The 18,346-nt window shown below is 31.8% G+C and overlaps 1 protein-coding gene across 3 annotated transcripts; it reads right to left on the bottom strand.

Moving 5' to 3' along the window:
* Positions 1 to 12,873: 12,873 nt before the first annotated feature.
* On the bottom strand, positions 12,874 to 17,463 carry LOC145056800 (pectin acetylesterase 8-like). Of its 3 annotated transcripts, none has more exons than XM_079004520.1 (14): positions 17,316 to 17,463; positions 16,744 to 16,847; positions 16,551 to 16,672; positions 16,347 to 16,429; positions 16,129 to 16,258; positions 15,105 to 15,184; positions 14,903 to 14,989; positions 14,683 to 14,807; positions 14,500 to 14,560; positions 14,359 to 14,412; positions 14,180 to 14,257; positions 13,978 to 14,083; positions 13,249 to 13,397; positions 12,874 to 13,169 (listed from the first exon to the last, which is right to left on the bottom strand). In XM_079004520.1, the coding sequence occupies exons 2-14, from the start codon at positions 16,764 to 16,766 to the stop codon at positions 13,059 to 13,061; spliced, it is 1,209 nt and encodes a 402-aa protein (XP_078860646.1). In that variant the 5' UTR covers positions 16,767 to 16,847; positions 17,316 to 17,463; the 3' UTR covers positions 12,874 to 13,058. The 3 variants fall into 3 exon arrangements, with proteins under 3 accessions (XP_078860646.1, XP_078860647.1, XP_078860648.1); XM_079004521.1 differs by having other exon boundaries at positions 12,874 to 13,166; positions 17,316 to 17,462; XM_079004522.1 differs by lacking the exon at positions 16,744 to 16,847.
* Positions 17,464 to 18,346: the final 883 nt, after the last annotated feature.

The following is an 18,346-nucleotide window of genomic DNA, read 5'->3' as shown; positions in this document are numbered from 1 at the left end:
GCATTTGGGAACAAGGCTTCTCACATCGTCCACCTCTCACCCTTACCTCATGGTCTATATCACCTCTCAACTCGTCATCTAACTCATATTTCATCTACCCATATTTTACCCAACATATTATGTAGATATAAATACATATACAGTTTAAATCATATATAACTTGTATAAAATCGTTCATCAAGCATAGATAGCAAGTATACAGATAATATGCACACATAGCACGTAGTTTATATAAAATACTTCATATCTATGTGTAATATGAAAGGGACCATGCACTCACTTGAAAAGGTGGTGATTCCGAACTCAGACAGCGCTTCGCTTCTTAAAAATAATTTCCTTCCATGAAACCTAGTATTATTACCACTAGAGTTTAGTCTATTATTTGCCGAAACTAATTAATAGTCTAGATATTATTACTATTATATAAGCATTAAACAATACTTATATAACCCATAATAATAGCCCAAATACTTATTATAAGTTCCTAATAACGTTACTATATTTAAATAAAATATATATTAGAAATAGCGTAGGCGTAGCTCACTTACAACAGGTTTTATAGAAAATCGAGCTTTGCTTGGAGCAGCGTTCCCAATCCGAAAATCTCTTCTTCTCGGAGCCGTCGAGCACTCCGGGGCTTCCGCCTCGTGCTAGGGAGGTTCCCTAGGCTTTGCGGGGGTTTCTGGCTAGAGAGAGGTTCTAGAGAGAGAGTAAAGAGAAGAAAGAATCAGAAAGGTGTGAAAAAATGAGGGTAGGAGAGGTTCTATTTATAGGGTGAAATATGGCTGAACTTGGTGCTACATGTCACCATTTGGTGGCAAGACTTGGGGAGAAAGCAATGGCCAAGATTGTGCCACATCACCTATTTTCGCACAGCACACTTCCGACTTCTAAAATCCGTAACTTTCACATACGAGCTTCGTTTTTGACGTTATTTATATCCACGCGTAGGTAAAAATAAGATCTACAACTTTCATTTTGACTCCGTCGGCTAATTCTCGACCGATCTTAAATTTAACAGTACGAGAAGATTATACTGTTAAATGTCCGCGTAAAATTCACAACTTCTACATACAGACTCTGTTTTCGTCTGTATTTTTACCTTTGAGTTCCTTTTAATGAGATCTTCAATTCTTATTTAGGGCGTGTAGGCCAAAAAATGCTCGATCTAAAATTCGAGTTTCGGGCTGTGCACTGCTAAGCCAAATCTTAGAAAATTCATAAGTTCCTCATACGAAGTCAGATTTGGGCGTTCTTTTTTTGTATGTTCTTGGTTTAACGTATACTAAAAGTTTTGTTTATATTTCTAACGCTAAAAAGTCCTCCATCGTAAATTCACTATTTACGTCTCCCGGTGTCGTGTTGGTTTTGCCGTAAAACTTCGATGGACCATAACTTTTTCGTTATAACTTGGATTTCGGCGTTCTTTATATATACGGAACCTTTGATACGTATTCGACAACTTGGTTAAGATTATTTATTCTAAATAATCTTTTGTTGAAAAGTCGTTTTCGACCCCTATTATCTCTAAATTGATTAGCCCGGATCTACGGGCGTTACAATTATCTCCCTCTTAGGATGCTTACGTACTGGAATCATCAACGAAACAGGCTTCTCATGATGACTCCATACATTACCTATTCATCCTAAGTAATAACCATTACTTTGATGTTTCTTCGAACGAGTATCTAACTCTAAGACTTCCTGATTGCAAGCATTGCTCGATCTTGCACTTGCTCCCTATCTCACGTTAGACTCCAAATTATCACATATCAATCAACTATGAAAGCTATCTCTACCGTCATCACATATCGATCAGCTATAAAAGCTACTTCAACCACATATCACATATCAAATATCTATAAAAGCTATCTCTACCATTATCACATATCAATTAGCTGTACAAGCTATCTCTACCGTTAAACACAAAGGCTATATTTACCATTAGCCACAAGGCTATCTCCACCATTAGCCACAAGGCTATCTCTACCATCATCCATAACGACTGTTTCTACCACTAGCCAAAAGGCTATCTCTACCATTAGCCACAAAGGATATCTCTACCGTATATCATGCATACATACATATCACACACTTCTACATAGCAAGTATACCAACTATCATAAAATTGACCGGCCTTGGTGCCTTAGACCCATTGGTATGGTGAGAAGACTCACCTGGAACTGCTGAAGTCCCGCGAATAAAACTCCAGCTGCTGGTTGACAGACTCCCGAACTGTCAACATCAAACAATACCCAATTAATAATTGGATACCATCCAAATCACACTCCAAAGGCCCAAAAGCCGAGTAATGGGCCAAAGCCTAACATATGGCCCAATTTTCCAAATTGGGCCCAAACCTCTACTTGGACCTATTTTAAGTCCCAACCAATTATTCTAGCCCAAACAATTGACATTTTGATGGCCCAATAGCTAATAATCCTCAAGGCCTAAATATGGCCTTTTTATGTATAAGACCCTCACTTTCGTATTTCTCAAAGTCCCAAACTTTCATACTTGACAATTGTTACTCCAAAACATGCTACATGCATATTCTTAAAAACAATATTTTACATTAATAAAGTGATTACAAAATACTGGATACAAATCGACAATTTCAAAGTGTTATATATTACATAACTTCCTTGGATATTTAAGCTTTTATACATACATGATCCCTACATACAAAAATAATATTATAACTATTCTAAACCTTCCAACAGTATACGATTATAGTGGATGCTTATCTCCTGCAAATTGTTAAGCATTGAGAGGGTAAGCGGTGACGTTTAGTGACTTCAATAATAGATTCAATATAACGTTATGCCATATATATACTTCAATATGGCAGAAGCAAAGAGAAACAAGAAAAAACAAGGGCATATGTGAATCATGTGACAAACTTTCCATATCAATCATTGATTTGATTCAAAGATATACAATCAATGAGACATAACAATTTCCATACTTGATATACATCAATAAAGCTTTGGCCCAAATGGCACATAAGACATACAACTTCAGATTAACATTTTGGTAGATTTCAGGCTTATAGCCCTGTCTAACCTTCTGCCAATACCATAGAATAGAAATCATTCTCTTATGGAGACATGTTCTACATGGCTAGAGGTTACATACCATTACCAATGTGAATCTAAGTCCTTTCACTGATCACATGGTCAAAGGTATTACTTTGCTATTAAAAATAGCGAATAAAATAACACGGGAAAATAGCTCGGAATAATAACACTGAAAAACACATAGCACATATAACACATAACATACAATTGTTCCTATATATTAAACTCACCGTGAAATAACCGGGGGGCTAAAATAGTAAATTGGGCAGCACTTCGGCTCTAAATATAACTTTCTGTGACGAAACCGGGGATTTTGGTTGAAAACGGCCTTACTCGGGCAAAGTTTCGACTAGAAAATATGATTTTCTCGGGAACTTCGGAGCGTCGGGGCTTGCTTCGGGTGTCGGGTATGATATCGGGACTTTGGGGGGTGTTTAGGGTAAATTTAGAGAGAGTGGAGGGTGCAAGAGAGTAAAATTGTAACCAAAAATCGGCAGTCTTCGCATTCTATTTATAGGGGACCGAGGCATTCATTACGTTGGGCGTACTCTGAGGCGGCTAAGTATGCGGGGCGTACCTCTCGTACGCTGGGCGTACCAGCGAAGAGTCATCAACTTGGAACCCGGGCTTCAGACGTGTCAAGAATGAATGATACGTGTTCGTCGGGTCTAGTATGCTAGGTGTAGCTCTTGTACGCGGGGCGTACCCCCTTCGGATAAGGCTGCGAATTTTTATTTATTTTTATTCAAAAATTTGTAAAATTCATATCTTTTGCATATGAACTCCGTTTTTGACGTTCTTTATATCCACGCATAGGCGGGAATATACTCTACAACTTTCGTTTAGACTCCGTCGGCTAATTTTGAATTTATTTTTATTATTATATTTTTAACAGGCCGGGACAAGATAAGACCGTTAAAAATTAATAACTTCTTTATCCGACGTCCGTTTTCGTCAGACTTTTTACCGTTGTAATAATATTGACGAGGCCTTCGATTCTTATTTAGGTTGTGCTGGCTAAATATCACTCGATCTTTATTTCGAGTTTTAGCTGTCTACTGTTATACTGAAACTTAGAAATATCATAACTTCCTTATATTGGCTGGTAGCTAACTGGTGGTAATGTTTTTGTGTTCTTCAAGTTTGAGATGAGAGAGAAAATAACCATGTGAGAGTGTATGTAGTGTGTCTAGATATGATTATAAAGTATGGTTCTTACGGTTCTTAACTTTTAGTGGTTCTCATTTGTTCTTTTGTCTCTCTCTTTCTCTCTCTCTCTCTCTCTCTATATATATATATATATATATATATATATATATATATATATATATATATATATCAAGGTTTTAGAAATCACTCGACGTAGGCTAATCGGTGGACTGAGGTTAAGGAATTAATCGGTTAGGCGGGGATTAATCGGGGAACATTAATTATTAAAAAAATATTAATAAATTAATAAATATAAAATTAATCCTAAGAATATAACATTAATAAATATATCATCATAAGTGATAATCGTTTTGATTCCTTTTTTCTTTGACTTTGAAGACTCTTGTGATGTTGACTGTGACCTTACTTTCACAGCCCTTCTACAAATGATTGCTATCCTGTTAATAATTAATTAACCCAACAATCTTCATGAATGAATGAATCAACAATGTAAGAAATGTAACTTGTATAATATATATATTAATATATGAGAAAGGGGGTTTGATTACCTGATGCCTCTAATGATAGCTAAATAAGCATTACAGATAACTCCAACTAGTTCTATCATGTATGGTATTCTTCTCTTTCCATCTACTGGTTTAGTCTCTTGTTTAGGTTGTTCCCAGTAGTTTTGTGTAACACTTCCATCAGCATTCACCTTATATCCAATCTCCATTCGGTACCTTGTATCATATATTGCAACTAAAAAAGAAAATCCAAGCATTGTATGACTAAAATCACTAAAATTTATGCATGTGTGAATGTTATTGGATCATCACAACATTGTATGACCAAAATCACTGAAATTTCTCTTAAGAGTTTACACAAACACTTGGCATGCTAGTTATCAAGCAACCATATCAACCATATCACTGAAATTTCTCTTAAGCATTATATGACCAGTTTGAGTCGAGAGAGAATCGATTTTACCAACAAAACACACCCTAGCAACTAATCTAAGTATAACTTGAAGAACAAACCTTCGTAGACCAAAAACGAATTCAGACCAGTTTTGTGCCGACGAGATTTCAGCCACCTGCTCCAACCACCACCTGCAACCTTGCCAATCTGAGTCGTTGGGGTTCGTTTACACGACATCGGAGGTAGAAAGGTTTGTTTACATATCGTTGGAGGTAGCGTCTCCTCGACCAACTTTACACCTTGTTAAAATCAACTGAATCAGAATCCTTTGACGATCGATCAAAAAAAGAAAAGGGAAATTGAAGATAAAGGGTGGGTCGGTGATGGAACTCAAATTCTCCTTCCGAAGAACGAGATACAAACTAGGGAAGAACGAGATGTAAACTGGAGATATGAAACAATTATAAGTTTATCCCACATAGCTGGTGGGAGCATTCTTTAGAGTCAAACTTATTCTATAAAAGGAACTTTTATTTCTTAGAAAACTAAACCAAGTTATGTTAGCAAGCTGGTTCCTTTGAGCTGGCGAGTTTTATAAAATTATTTGGCCCGATTTGGTCCGATTAGAGTCCGAATTGCTTCGATTTGGACTGAATTGGACCGGTTTTGACCGATATTGACCAGGTCCAATTAATTAACCCTCTAACACCTATTCATAGGCAGTTGGAATCCGCTAAGCGCCTCGGCCGCCTAGACCGATTTTTACAACACTGATATATATATATATATATATATATATATATATATATATATATATATATATATATAGAGAGAGAGAGAGAGAGAGAGAGGTTCAAATGTTTCTCACATCTATTGTGTGCTAGAATGCACCAATAAGAATCGAGTAAACATTAAATGTTTACTAAATTATATCCATATTTATAAATCTTTTTTATGGAAACTAATTTAATTCGTCATTAATGTCAATAATAATATTATTTCAGAATGAATTCATATATAAAATAATAAGAGTGTATTTTAGGAGAACGAGAGTATATTCTACTAGAATACACGCTCATTCTTCATATTCCATACAACTTTATTGTATTTTAAGTGAGTGAGTCTTGAAATAATGTTATTGCTGACATAAAAACCTAGATACGAATTCATTCTAAAAGAATGTTATTGCTGACATTAATGACGAATTTAATTAATTTCCATAAAGAGAAAATTATAATTATGGATATCATTTAATATACATATAATTATGGAAACCATTTAATATCTATCATTATTTAATTAAATAATAATATAATTTTACTAAATTCCTATCGGTGCATTCTAGCACACAATAAATGTAAAAAACACTTTAACCTAGCCATATATATATATATATATATATATATATATATATATAGAGAGAGAGAGAGAGAGAGAGAGAGAGAGAGCGAGCAAGGATCATTTGAGAACTCATAGTTTCCCGAGAACCCGAGAACTAAAAGTGGAACGTTGGATCAAAAAATAAGACACGGTGGGTGGGGGGGGGTATGATTTTAAAATGAATTAGGGGGCATTTTAGGAATAAAATAATTCTTTTAATTCCCCATATTAAATCTCTCTCTCTCTCTCTCTCTCTCTCTCTCTCTCTCACACACACGTCGTCTTCTTCACCTAATCACCTCTCTTCCATGGATCGACCTCAATCACCGAGTTCCTCCATGATTTCCACCACCTAACGCCGCTACCGTTGATTTGGAAACAAATTCCATTTCATCGATCCATTATATCATAAGCCGATCTCCAATGAATATCCCCAATGATTGATAGATTGAACTATATGATGGATGCGTCCTTCTTCCCTCTAGGAGTTTCGTTCCCTAATAAATCATCCAGAGGTCCGATCGCTCCAGACCTCCTGATTCAGAGGTTCAATCGATGTTGGCATTCAAGTCTTCGACCAATTTCTTCAACTGCATTTCAATTTCAATGAGTTCAGGTCTCGCTTCACTTCTTGGACATTTTAGTAAATTATAGGTGTCGCTTCTTAGGTAAATTAACCTAATAACATAGAGTTCAATGTTTGAGATTGGAATTAGAGCTCCTTTTTGTTACGGGTTTCTAAACTAGATCTCTCTCTTTCTCTCCTACATCGATCCGGTTTGGTCACAACCTTCATCTCTCTCTTTTTGTTACAGTCTCCGAATGAATTATGGTTTAGATGTCGCAATGTATTCCTTATCTCTTTCATCTACTTTCACAAGATGAATCGCGTCAAGATCCGATGCGAACGATGTGTTCTCGTCGGATAAGGTCTCGGCTGATACACCGTCACGATTAAGGCTGCTCGTTTAGGGCTTAAAATTACCTGTAATGAGAAGCGCTTTTGGTGGTACTTGCATCAATGTTGATTGTATTCATTCTATGGTATTGCTTTTATTCTTTTCATCGATATGTTTTTTTTTCTACTATTAATTTCATGTATCTGTGTTTTGTCTCTATGAATAATTGTATATATTTTCGTCTATATGTTTCTATGTGATGTGTTCTGATGTCTAGGTTTTTGCATTTCTTAAGTGATTAATTTATTTGTCTTTGATGGTATGTCAGTGTCTTGAAGTTAAACCTGAATTTGAACTTACAAATCCCTAATTCATATGAATTTGTAGCATATACTATTTTGTTATTGCTTCTAAACCATAATTCATTTAACCGTACTAAATTAGGGTGACAATAAGTATTGTTTTTTATTTGGATTTGAGGTCTTTCTCTGTTATAAGAAGTTTTTGTATGTTCATCTGATGTATTTCTTATGCTATGCTTGTGTATTAGAGATTTGTGTATTTGATGTTGAAAATATTTTTACGTGGAGATCTTAAACTCATCATAATCTAATAGTTTCATTGATTCATTTATTTGATTTATTTAATTTATTATTTTTTTCGCTAAAGGTGATGTTTAAGATTGAAAATGCTTCAAAGAATCACAAAGAATCACATACGTTAGACGTTCATTCTTTTTTATATTATTGAATTTGTTAATCAAGGCATTGTTCTTTTGAAGGAAGCTTTTGTTTCTGAATTTTATTTCTTGCATTTGGTATTGAATTTTCTTGTGTTTGGTGATATTTCTTTCAACCAATATTTCTAATGGACTATCTGTGGCTGGGGGCATTTATGGTATTATATAGGCTGGGCACATCAGATAATTTACTGATTTCAATTCAAGACAAGATAAAATGGAAAGACATGATGAGTGAATTGGACAAGAAACATAAAAAAGAGAATGAAGAAAGACTGGAAGAAGTCAAGAATGCACTCTCTCAAGGTCAGCACAGTAGCACTATTCCTTTTAATTTTCTTATCCAGGTAAAATATAAGATAAAGTCTTGATAATATTTCTGTTGTGTCTGAGTTCTGAAATGAATAGTTTTTTTTTTTTTTTTTTTTTTTTTTTGGGGGGGGGGGGGGAGATGGAAGAGTGAAAATAGGAATGATTTGTTTTTGGATATTTTTGTCAATATGTGTTACTTACATGTGGCAGAAGTTACAAACTGAATTCCAATCAACAAATTTTTGGTTATCTATCATTAGATAGTTTTAATTGTTTCACAACATAAATGAATGTCTGGATTACAATTTTTTAAAAATCCAATAAGTCATTTTTTTATAAGACACTCAAGCTTATTTCACTACATTTAAGAATCGACCAAACTATCCTTTTAACATAATAAAAACTTTTCGTTCCTATGCTTCCAGACAACAAAAACTCGCAACAGCCTCCCTTATTCTCTCGTCGCCTCCTCAGGCGATTCCCGAATACCTGTCGTCGATAGCTCGCCGCTGACTTTTTATCGCTGGATACCGTCGCACCTAACAACACCGAAGACCGTTGCATACCACAGATTCTACTCGATTCAGGTGCGATTTTCTTCATCCTACTTTCATTTAACTGTGCCTGCTCTAGATTTTCCTTTTCCCCTGATTTCATATTGAAATTGAAATCATATGTGCTTGTTGTAATCGAAATTTGTATGATGTCTACAAATTTTAGATGTATGCATTACTGTTTTCGTTCAACTGCATTCAATTGCATGCTCTTGATTTTCCTTTTCCCCCTGATTTCAGTAATCGAAATCATATGTGTTTATTGCCTGCTGTCACTGCAATGGTTATTGTAAATGCATATCAACGTGGTGTCAGGGTTCTTATGAATGTTGATAGCTTTGGTGCTGTTGGAGATGGAGTTTCTGATGACACAAAGGTGAATATATATATATAATCTTTCTTGTGTGTATTGATGGAGTCATTAAGGGGATTCTTTTTGTTTTCATGTATGTTACAGGCCTTTGGAGATGCATGGAAGGAAGCATGTTTTACATATTGCATTCACGGGAAGCAGTGCAATATATAATGATATATGCATGAGAACTCAACTGTAAAAATGGAAGAACAAGACTCGGAAGAAGAACAAGGATCTCCATGTGGATATGATTCAAAGTGTCATCCAACAACTCTTCTATCAGGTCAATCATAATTGATAATGGTTCATGTTCGAATTTTCTTGAATTTTTTGTATTTCTCTGAATCATGGTGTGATGGTTATAAGTAAATCACATGTAATTCATATGTGAATTACATGTGATTCATATGTAAATCACAAGTAAATCACATATGAATTACATGTGATTCACATATAATTATAAATTACATGTGATTCACATGTAAATCACATATGAATTACATGTAATTCACACATGATTCATATGTAAATCACATGTAATTCACATCTGAATTATGTGTGATTCACATGTAAATCACAAGTGATTCATATATGAATTACATGTAATTCACATATAATTCACATATGAATTTCATGTAATTCACATATGAATTACATGTAATTCACATATGATTCACATGTAAATCACATATAAATTACATGTGATTTACATGTAAATCACTAGTGAATCACATATGAATTACATGTGACTTACATGTATATAATATCTAATTCACATATGAATTACATGTGATTCACGTGTAAATCACATGTAATTCATATATGATTCACATATAAATTACATGTAATTCACATATTAATCACATGTAATTCACAAGTGAATCACATATCAATTACATATGACTCACATGTAAATCATAAGTGAATAACATATGAATTACATGTGACTCACACGTAAATCACTAGTGAATCACATATGAATTACGTCAATATGCACACATGCATTTTGTGTGAGTAGTCTTTGTTAATTATTTTTTTTTTTTTAATTTTCTTGTGAATTTCACATTTGAATCTTAAAAGATACAATCACATATGAATATCATATTATATAATCACATTTGAATCTTACATGATATAATCACATGTAAATCTTACATGATATATACTTGCGCATTTTTCTAAGTGTTCTTGCATTAATCAATTTTTTTTTGTAAATTTTCTTGTAGGTTTTGAAGAATTTGTTGAAAATATTGAAGAGGTGAAAAGTGATAAATTGAAGAAAATATAGAAATCTTGATATGAAGAAATGATAACACTTTGAATCTTTGTAGTTTTTTAATATTTTATTTTGTATCGAATAAAATACTTGTATTATGTTTATAGATTGATTAATAAAAATGAGATTTTTTATAATTTACTTACGAATATTATAGTATCAGAAATATGCATATATGCATTTGAAAAAATATTCATATATGCACCTAAAACATTGATTTTTTTGTTAAAAAAATGCAGTTTTGAAAAAAAATGCACTTTTTTATAAAAATCGCAGTTTTTTTTTTTTTTTTTTTTTTTTTTAAAAGATGCAGTTTTTTTGAAAAAAAAATGCAGGGTTCTCAGGAAACTATATATATATATATATATATATATATATATATATATATATATATATATATATATATATATATATAGGAAAGGGTTCACTTGATATTAAAAAAAAGTAGAGATCTTGAGATTTAACCTCAGCCACATATTTCTCATTTTCCGCTCTAATACTCCAACGTACCGACAACAACAACCTACAGCAACAACCTATGCCTAATCATAAATGATTATATGGCAAAGAGGTATAATCATATAGGATTATACATATTTATACATATATGCCTAATCATAAATGATTATACATATATATCTGTTCACAAAGTGAGTAATCATAAATGATTATGACAGTTGGTGGCAGAAAAGGTGGTGGTGGCAGAAAAGGTGGTGGTAACAGATGTAGCTGTGGTATAAGTAACGAAGGTGACTGTGGTAGGGTCGACTGGTGTTAGAGGTGGTGGTAGTGGTGGTAGTTATGGTGGTGGGGATGGTGGCGGGGAAGAAAGGAACGGGCGACACTGTATAATCATTTATTATTATACCAGACTTGCCGTGTCGGTACACCGGAGAGTTAGAACGACAGATGTGAAATACGTGACTGATGTTGAATCTCAAGATCTCTATTTTATTTTTAATCTCAACGGAACCTCTCTCTCTCTCTCTCTATATATATATATATATATATATATATATATATATATATATATATATATATATATATATGTGTGTGTGTGTGTAATAAAAGATATATAGACATACATAGATATAGATATACACATACATAGATTGGTTCATTTTCACATAAAAATAAAAAAATATTTCACAGTTACCAAAAAATTTATGTTCATAGATGTACATAATTTCAAGAGGAAGTTATATAATATAAACATATCATATTAACAAAGTTCTTATAAACTTAAGTATGTATATTCCACAATATTAATAATTGGCCTAGCATTATTGATAAGTGATAACGATAAGATTTCAGCAAAGACATTTAACCTAAAACAGAACAATTAAATAATTAGCTAAAATGTTTAAATCGATGTATCCACCACTTCCCAATAATTCATAAAACATGTCACAAGCTTCGACCCTATTAATACTAAAAATTCATAAACTATTTCGAAAGTGACGCACAATTATGCATTCTGTACGATAAAGAGAAACTTTTATTTTATTTTATTGTACTTCTTTTGTTTATTAGAAAACTGATATATTAATACTTCATTTTCTTTTCTATATTTGACATCCATATCCATCTAACACACGTAAGATAAGACATAGTGAGGTCATATTTGCACATACAAAAAATATTATTACAATTTCTAATGATCTAGAAGATTAGTTATAAATCAATGGGAAATCTACAATAAAATACAAATATTTTGCATTAGTTTAGAGTGTAATCCTATTATTTATTTTTTTAACATAAAAATCTTGATTATCTAATTTTATAAGATAATCTTTCTTTTTTTGTTGAAAAAAATAAAGATGTTTCACTAATTTGGACGAACTATAAAATATTCTGGAATTTTCTTTTCAAAAAATAAAAACTAGAATTAAATCGAAAACTTACCCAAAAAAATAAAATTTTATCGGTGAACTCCTAAGTCAAATATACTTTTAATATTTTTTTAATCGTTCAATCTTTCTAAACTATTTATCTTTTAGTTATTTTTTTTTTTCAATTTTAATTAATTTTTAATCGGTTATTAAATACAACCTATATATTCACCTACTTTATTCAAAATATTTTAATTCAAAATTTACTTATGGTCATTATAAAACAATGTTATCACTTATCACTATAGACCTTTTGTTAAGCAGAGAGACATATATACTATATCTGACATGCATTGAACTCATTCAAGGAAAAAGGTGGGAAACGACCAATCCGACTCTCTTGTGTGTGTGGTATATTTTCAATTCTTTCCATTATAGCATCGTACTTATAATGCTATAATTGGGTAGATTTTTAACAATTGATATAATAGGACAAAAAAAAGTATGATGCTATAATAAACAAATAAAAAAAAATACATTTTCTATTTCTCAGATATACCCCTACGCAAAAATACGATTGTGGCATGTTTTATCACAAGGGTAAGGACAATCAATTTCTTGAAATGGGTCCCGGTCATAAAACCAGTCGCCAACTGCTTCTCCGATTCTCTGCTGTAAGGTATGGACCGGTCAGGGTTCAAGGGTAAAAATGGAAATAAGAAAAGATAGGAGGGAGTGGGGCCCGGTTTACCTTGTTAGCCAACATGGGCGATTTGGTCATTAACCATGTTTCTTGTATTTCGGTTTGGCAATGGGCATAGCATGAGTTTATGAACATTCCTCTTGATGAATTAAGGCTTAAAAATCCATCTAATGCATTCAAGAATTGCAACCTGAATTCTGTCAAAGTGAAATATAAATTCTTTTGAGAGATAAAACAATGGAATAAGAATTTCACGAATTTTAGTTGAATTAAAATTTATTTTGTATTATGTGTATATTTTTTTGTTTTGTGAATAATAAATTCTGTAATTAGTTGTTTAATACATAATAATAGTTCTAAGAGTATACCTAGTATTTATATATAATCTACGTGAACACATGTAGAGTTTTGAGTTTTTATTATATTTTATACATCACTTAGCTATAATTAATGAAATTCTTATTTACAAAAATAAAAATTAAACATAATTACAACTCATTACAAAACCAAATAGTTTATCGTTCTCTTTAGAAAATAAAATTGTAATTCAATTACAATTTTACAACCATGAAAATTTTAAAAACTAATTTGTGTCATTAAAACTTAAATAAATAAAAGTCCTAAAACCTTATTTTCATGCATCTCATCAAGATTTGGGTTCCATTAATTTTTTTTTTCAATAAACCAAACATTGAAATGAAAAAGAATGAAAATGATTAAACTTTAAATGATTAAATTATATTATATTATATTATATGAAGTTAATAAAAGAGTGACCTTGAATAATCTCGATTTGATTAGATGAACACATTTCAATATCATGTTTGCAATTATGCCACGTGCCATGTGGATCAGAAATCCCTGGAGCCAATACATTCTTTATCTGTAAAAAATGTAAAAAAAAATTTAATTTTTTTAAATAACCAAAACTTAAAAAATAAATAAATAAATAAAAATATTCTCAACTTGTTTGCCTAACCTGCCATGAATCATAGGCTGCATTCGTTAAAAAAATCGGTGTTTTTATATATTGTACCATGTTTTCAGGGAAAAAACACTGCAAAAATTAAAAACCACAATTTTTTTTTTTAAGTTAAAATCTGAAGTATATTTAAAAAAAAAAAAAGTTATGAAGATCAGAAGATAAGTCTTTCTTACTAAACTATCTTTCATCTTAGAAGTGCAAGATCGAGGCAAATGCTTAGCCGATCCCTAAAACATGACAAGGGTAAAATGGTAATTTTGATTAGAAATTTACAATTTCTAGGTTTATAAAAGGAGAAAGAAGAAAAAATATACATGTGTCTTGACCACATCATCATAAAAGGCTTCAAGGTGTCTTCTTCCAGAAAGATCTTGTCTGTTTATGAAGAATGAATTTTACATTATGGGGTTTTACTGAATTATAAATATGAAAAGAAAATTAAGATTAAAAAAAAAGGGGGGTTTTGATTTTGAGATAATAAATAAATAATATCTTACGAATTAATAAAATATCCAGCATCTGAAAGACATTTGACGTTTGTAGTTTTAGGTAAGAGTGATTTGAATTTATCACAGTGTAATATTGAAGTCAATCCACCAGCTGAACAGCCTGACAGAATGGCCTGAATATAACAGAACAGAACAGGTTGTACTGTGTGTTTGTAATGAAAAAAGACGAAAATACCCTCGAACAAGTAAAGGAATGATGGGAACATACATTTTCTGCATTACTCATTCCTTTTGATAACAAATCTTCAATAACAGCACGAAATATTCTTGCTCCTCTAAAACGAAGGTTAGTTTTCTGAAGAAATTTATAAAAAAATAAAAATAAAAAGAAAAATGGTCATACGTTGTTGAAAAATATAGGAGTTGCAATATTTTTAAATATTTTTATCACCGTATTTATTAGGACTTACTGAGTTGACTTTTTCCACGTCACCAGTAAAAGATGCTCCATCACAGTATCTGACCTTAATCTTATTCCAATTATAAAAATCTGGAAGGAAAAATAGAAAAAAAAAACGACAAATAATGAAAATGTTTTAAAATACTACTATATCCTGGGGTTAATTACATAAAAAAACCCTATATATTGGGTTTTTTTTCTGGATTAAACCTCAATTTTTTTTTTAAATTTCTCACATTTTTCCATTTTTTTTCAAGTTGGCCCTTTTAGGAAAAAACCCGATATATAGGGTCTCTAATGTAATTAACTAAAATTAAAAGAACCAAATTGAAAAAAAGGAAAATGTAAGGGTTTTTTTAGAAAAAATAAATAAAATGGAGGTTTAATCCAAAAAAAACCCAATATATAGGGTTTGTAATGTAATTAACCCAAAATTAAATGTACCAAACTGAAAAAAATGGAAATGTAAGGGTTTTTTTTAGAAAAAAATAAATAAAGTGGAGAATGTAGGGGTATTTTTAGAAAATATAAATAAAGTGGAGGTTTAATCCAAAAAAAACCCCAATATATATAGGGTCTTTAATGTAATTAACCCTATATCTTATTATTAAAGAGAGTAAATTACACGAATAGTCCCTATGGTTTGGGGTAATTTTCACGTTTGCTCCCTAACTTATTCTTTTAACTCGGAAGGTCCCTACAGTTTGTTTTTGTTGTGCGTTTGGTCCCTGTCTTAACTAAAAAGACATTTGCCGTTGATTTTTTAATTTATTTAAATAAAATGGGGGTAGGTAAGGTAAGGTAAGATGAGGTGGAAGTGGGGTTGAGGATGTGTTTATTTAAATAAATTAAAAAATCAAGGGAAAAATAGTCTTTTTAGGTGAAAAAAAGACCAAGCCCGCAACAAAAATAAACAGTAGAGACTTTCTGAGTTAAAAAAATAAGTTAAAGACAAAACGTGCAAAGTACCCCAAACCATGGGGACCATTCTTGTAATTTACTCTATTTAAAGATTAAACAAGTTTCTTAATTACCAGGGTTATATTGAGGCTCATTATGTAAAATCCCTGAAAAAGCAACTTGTTCCACCATTTGCTTAGAGGATCCTAATCGAGTTTTGCTTCGATCAACACAAGTTGTGACATTGTTGCACCATCCTCCTCCCTAATAATAATAATATAAACAACATGAAGTGTTTAATTAATTCAAATTCTATCCTAACTTTGTGTATCATAGGCAATGAGAGACAAACCTCAATGTGTATTAACCAGTTGTCAATTCCTGTATCATATCCCATGTCCCAATGGTATGCAGGTGGGCTTCCATCCAAACAAACTACGAAAAAAAGAATCATAATTTGTTAACCAAAATATGAAAATAATATGTTCAATTGTTCAATTTTTTAGATGATAGAAGAGGTGAAGTATGAATTTGGGATTTAGTTAGTTTAATTTACCAGCTCCTTTTTCCAATGCACTTTCAAGATAAGTGATATCTACATAAAATCCATATGTTTCCAGCACTTTGAGTAAACACACCAGTATTACACATAGCCATTGACATGCCTTTTCATTCATACTGCAAATTGATGAAGAAATATGAGAGTAAAGTGTAAGATGAGATATAGATTGCACAAATTAAAGTATAACCTCAATAGATTTGTAGAGACCATATGAAATTTTGGGTCCAAAGTTGAATGATTTTGCTTCGTGTTGAAGATAAATACCAATTATATCCATAAAGTGTACACCAACTGAATAAATTAAAGGTGTTGTACATTATGATAAGATTAGAAAAAGTTTGCTGCTAGCTACATTTGTCAGCTAGTATCTTTATCTCCCCTACTTGATAACAAATTGAGTAAAATCTCATGGATAGATCCACACGCAAGCTATGTTTTTTCATATATCTATAATAAATCGATATTTGGATCTTGGTTATAAACCGATTAATCACTGAATTCAAAATGTAAGGTGAGTTTTTAAACATGAAGACAACCACATGCGTGATTATAGACTCAAAAGTTGCAGCAATGAGCAAACTATCAATAAATCTAAAATGTACACGTTTCCTTGAAAAAGCTTGCTTAATGAGCTCAATAAAAAGCTGATTTACATGAACAGACAGCGAAAATTGATTCGATCAACAGTTTTAACGAGGCGAGCGATGAAAAAAAACAGATTGAAACGATTTTACAGCGCAAATGTGGTGGAATTGATACCTGTGAGAGACGAGAGAAAATGCAGACGATGATATCTGTAGCTGTGAGCCTCTGATTTAGAGAAACTGAAGCAAATTTTCCAAAAGGAAAACAAATTGTCGACTGTTCTTTTTCATTTGGAAAGCTAGCAGTGAAAGGAAGGAAAGCAACAGTAATGGCGGAGTATTTATACTCTTCATTTTGCTTCCACCCTTTCCCTTTCAAAGAAAAACAATTAAAATATTAAATTTGAAATAACATCGTTATTTTGTAAGTATTTTCGTATTTCTTTTTAGAATTTTCAAGATAAAATACAGGGATAATAACTTAAAAGGTTAATATATTTTTTCATTCGTATATATATTAGGTCACTAGATTACTCCTTCAACTTGTTAAATTATATATATTCAATCCTTACGACCGGCTATTGCAGGTTAGCCAGTAAAAATGACTTAATAGGATAATATATTTTTCATTCTGCACACATTTAGTCCTTAATATATTTTATTGCAAAATAAGTCATTTTTGTTTTGTACTCATTCAGTATTTATGAATGATTTCTTTAGGTTTTTCTCACGACATTTTACGTGAAACAATCATTATTGAGATATTTGGGGGCTTTTGATGCTTATGTCCATCGCGATCTCGACTACTTAGTTGCTTAAGTCATATGTTCTGAACGTCATAACTTCTTCATACGATCCCGGGTTTTAATGATCTTTATATCCATGCGTTCGTATTTTAGTCTAGTATAACTTTCATTTAGATTACTCGTGGTTAAAAGTAATATATTTTTACTTACGATCTTTATATCCATATGTTTTTTTTATGAATACATGTATGAATGTTTTTTATTTTATAAAATCGTAAGTAAAAATATATTACATTTTAGCGGGGGTAATCTTAACGAAAGTTATAGTTGACTCAAAAAACGAACATGTGAATATAAATATCGTTAAAATATGATATTGTATGAAGAAGTTACAATGTTCATAACACAATACCTAAGCCAAACCATAAGACCTACGCAACTAAACAATCGAGATCGCAAT

Source organism: Lactuca serriola, chromosome 6 (genome assembly GCF_051521515.1).
Source record: "Lactuca serriola cultivar US96UC23 chromosome 6, Lser_US96UC23_V15, whole genome shotgun sequence".
NCBI lineage: Eukaryota > Viridiplantae > Streptophyta > Magnoliopsida > Asterales > Asteraceae > Lactuca > Lactuca serriola.
Note: the sequence above shows the minus strand (reverse complement) of the source record. Positions and strands in the feature narration are given on the sequence as shown.

What these genes read in the sequence shown, in the direction of transcription:
- LOC145056800 (XM_079004520.1), bottom strand. Translation starts at nt 16,766, where the DNA reads ATGGTCTCTACAAATCTATTGAG. An exon ending in GCTGGATATTTTATTAATTC is followed by an intron (nt 14,561 to 14,682) that starts GTAAGATATTAT and finishes CTTCATAAACAG; the next exon opens with ACAAGATCTTTCTGGAAGAA. An exon ending in CTAAGATGAAAGATAGTTTA is followed by an intron (nt 14,258 to 14,358) that starts GTAAGAAAGACT and finishes TAATTTTTGCAG; the next exon opens with TGTTTTTTCCCTGAAAACAT.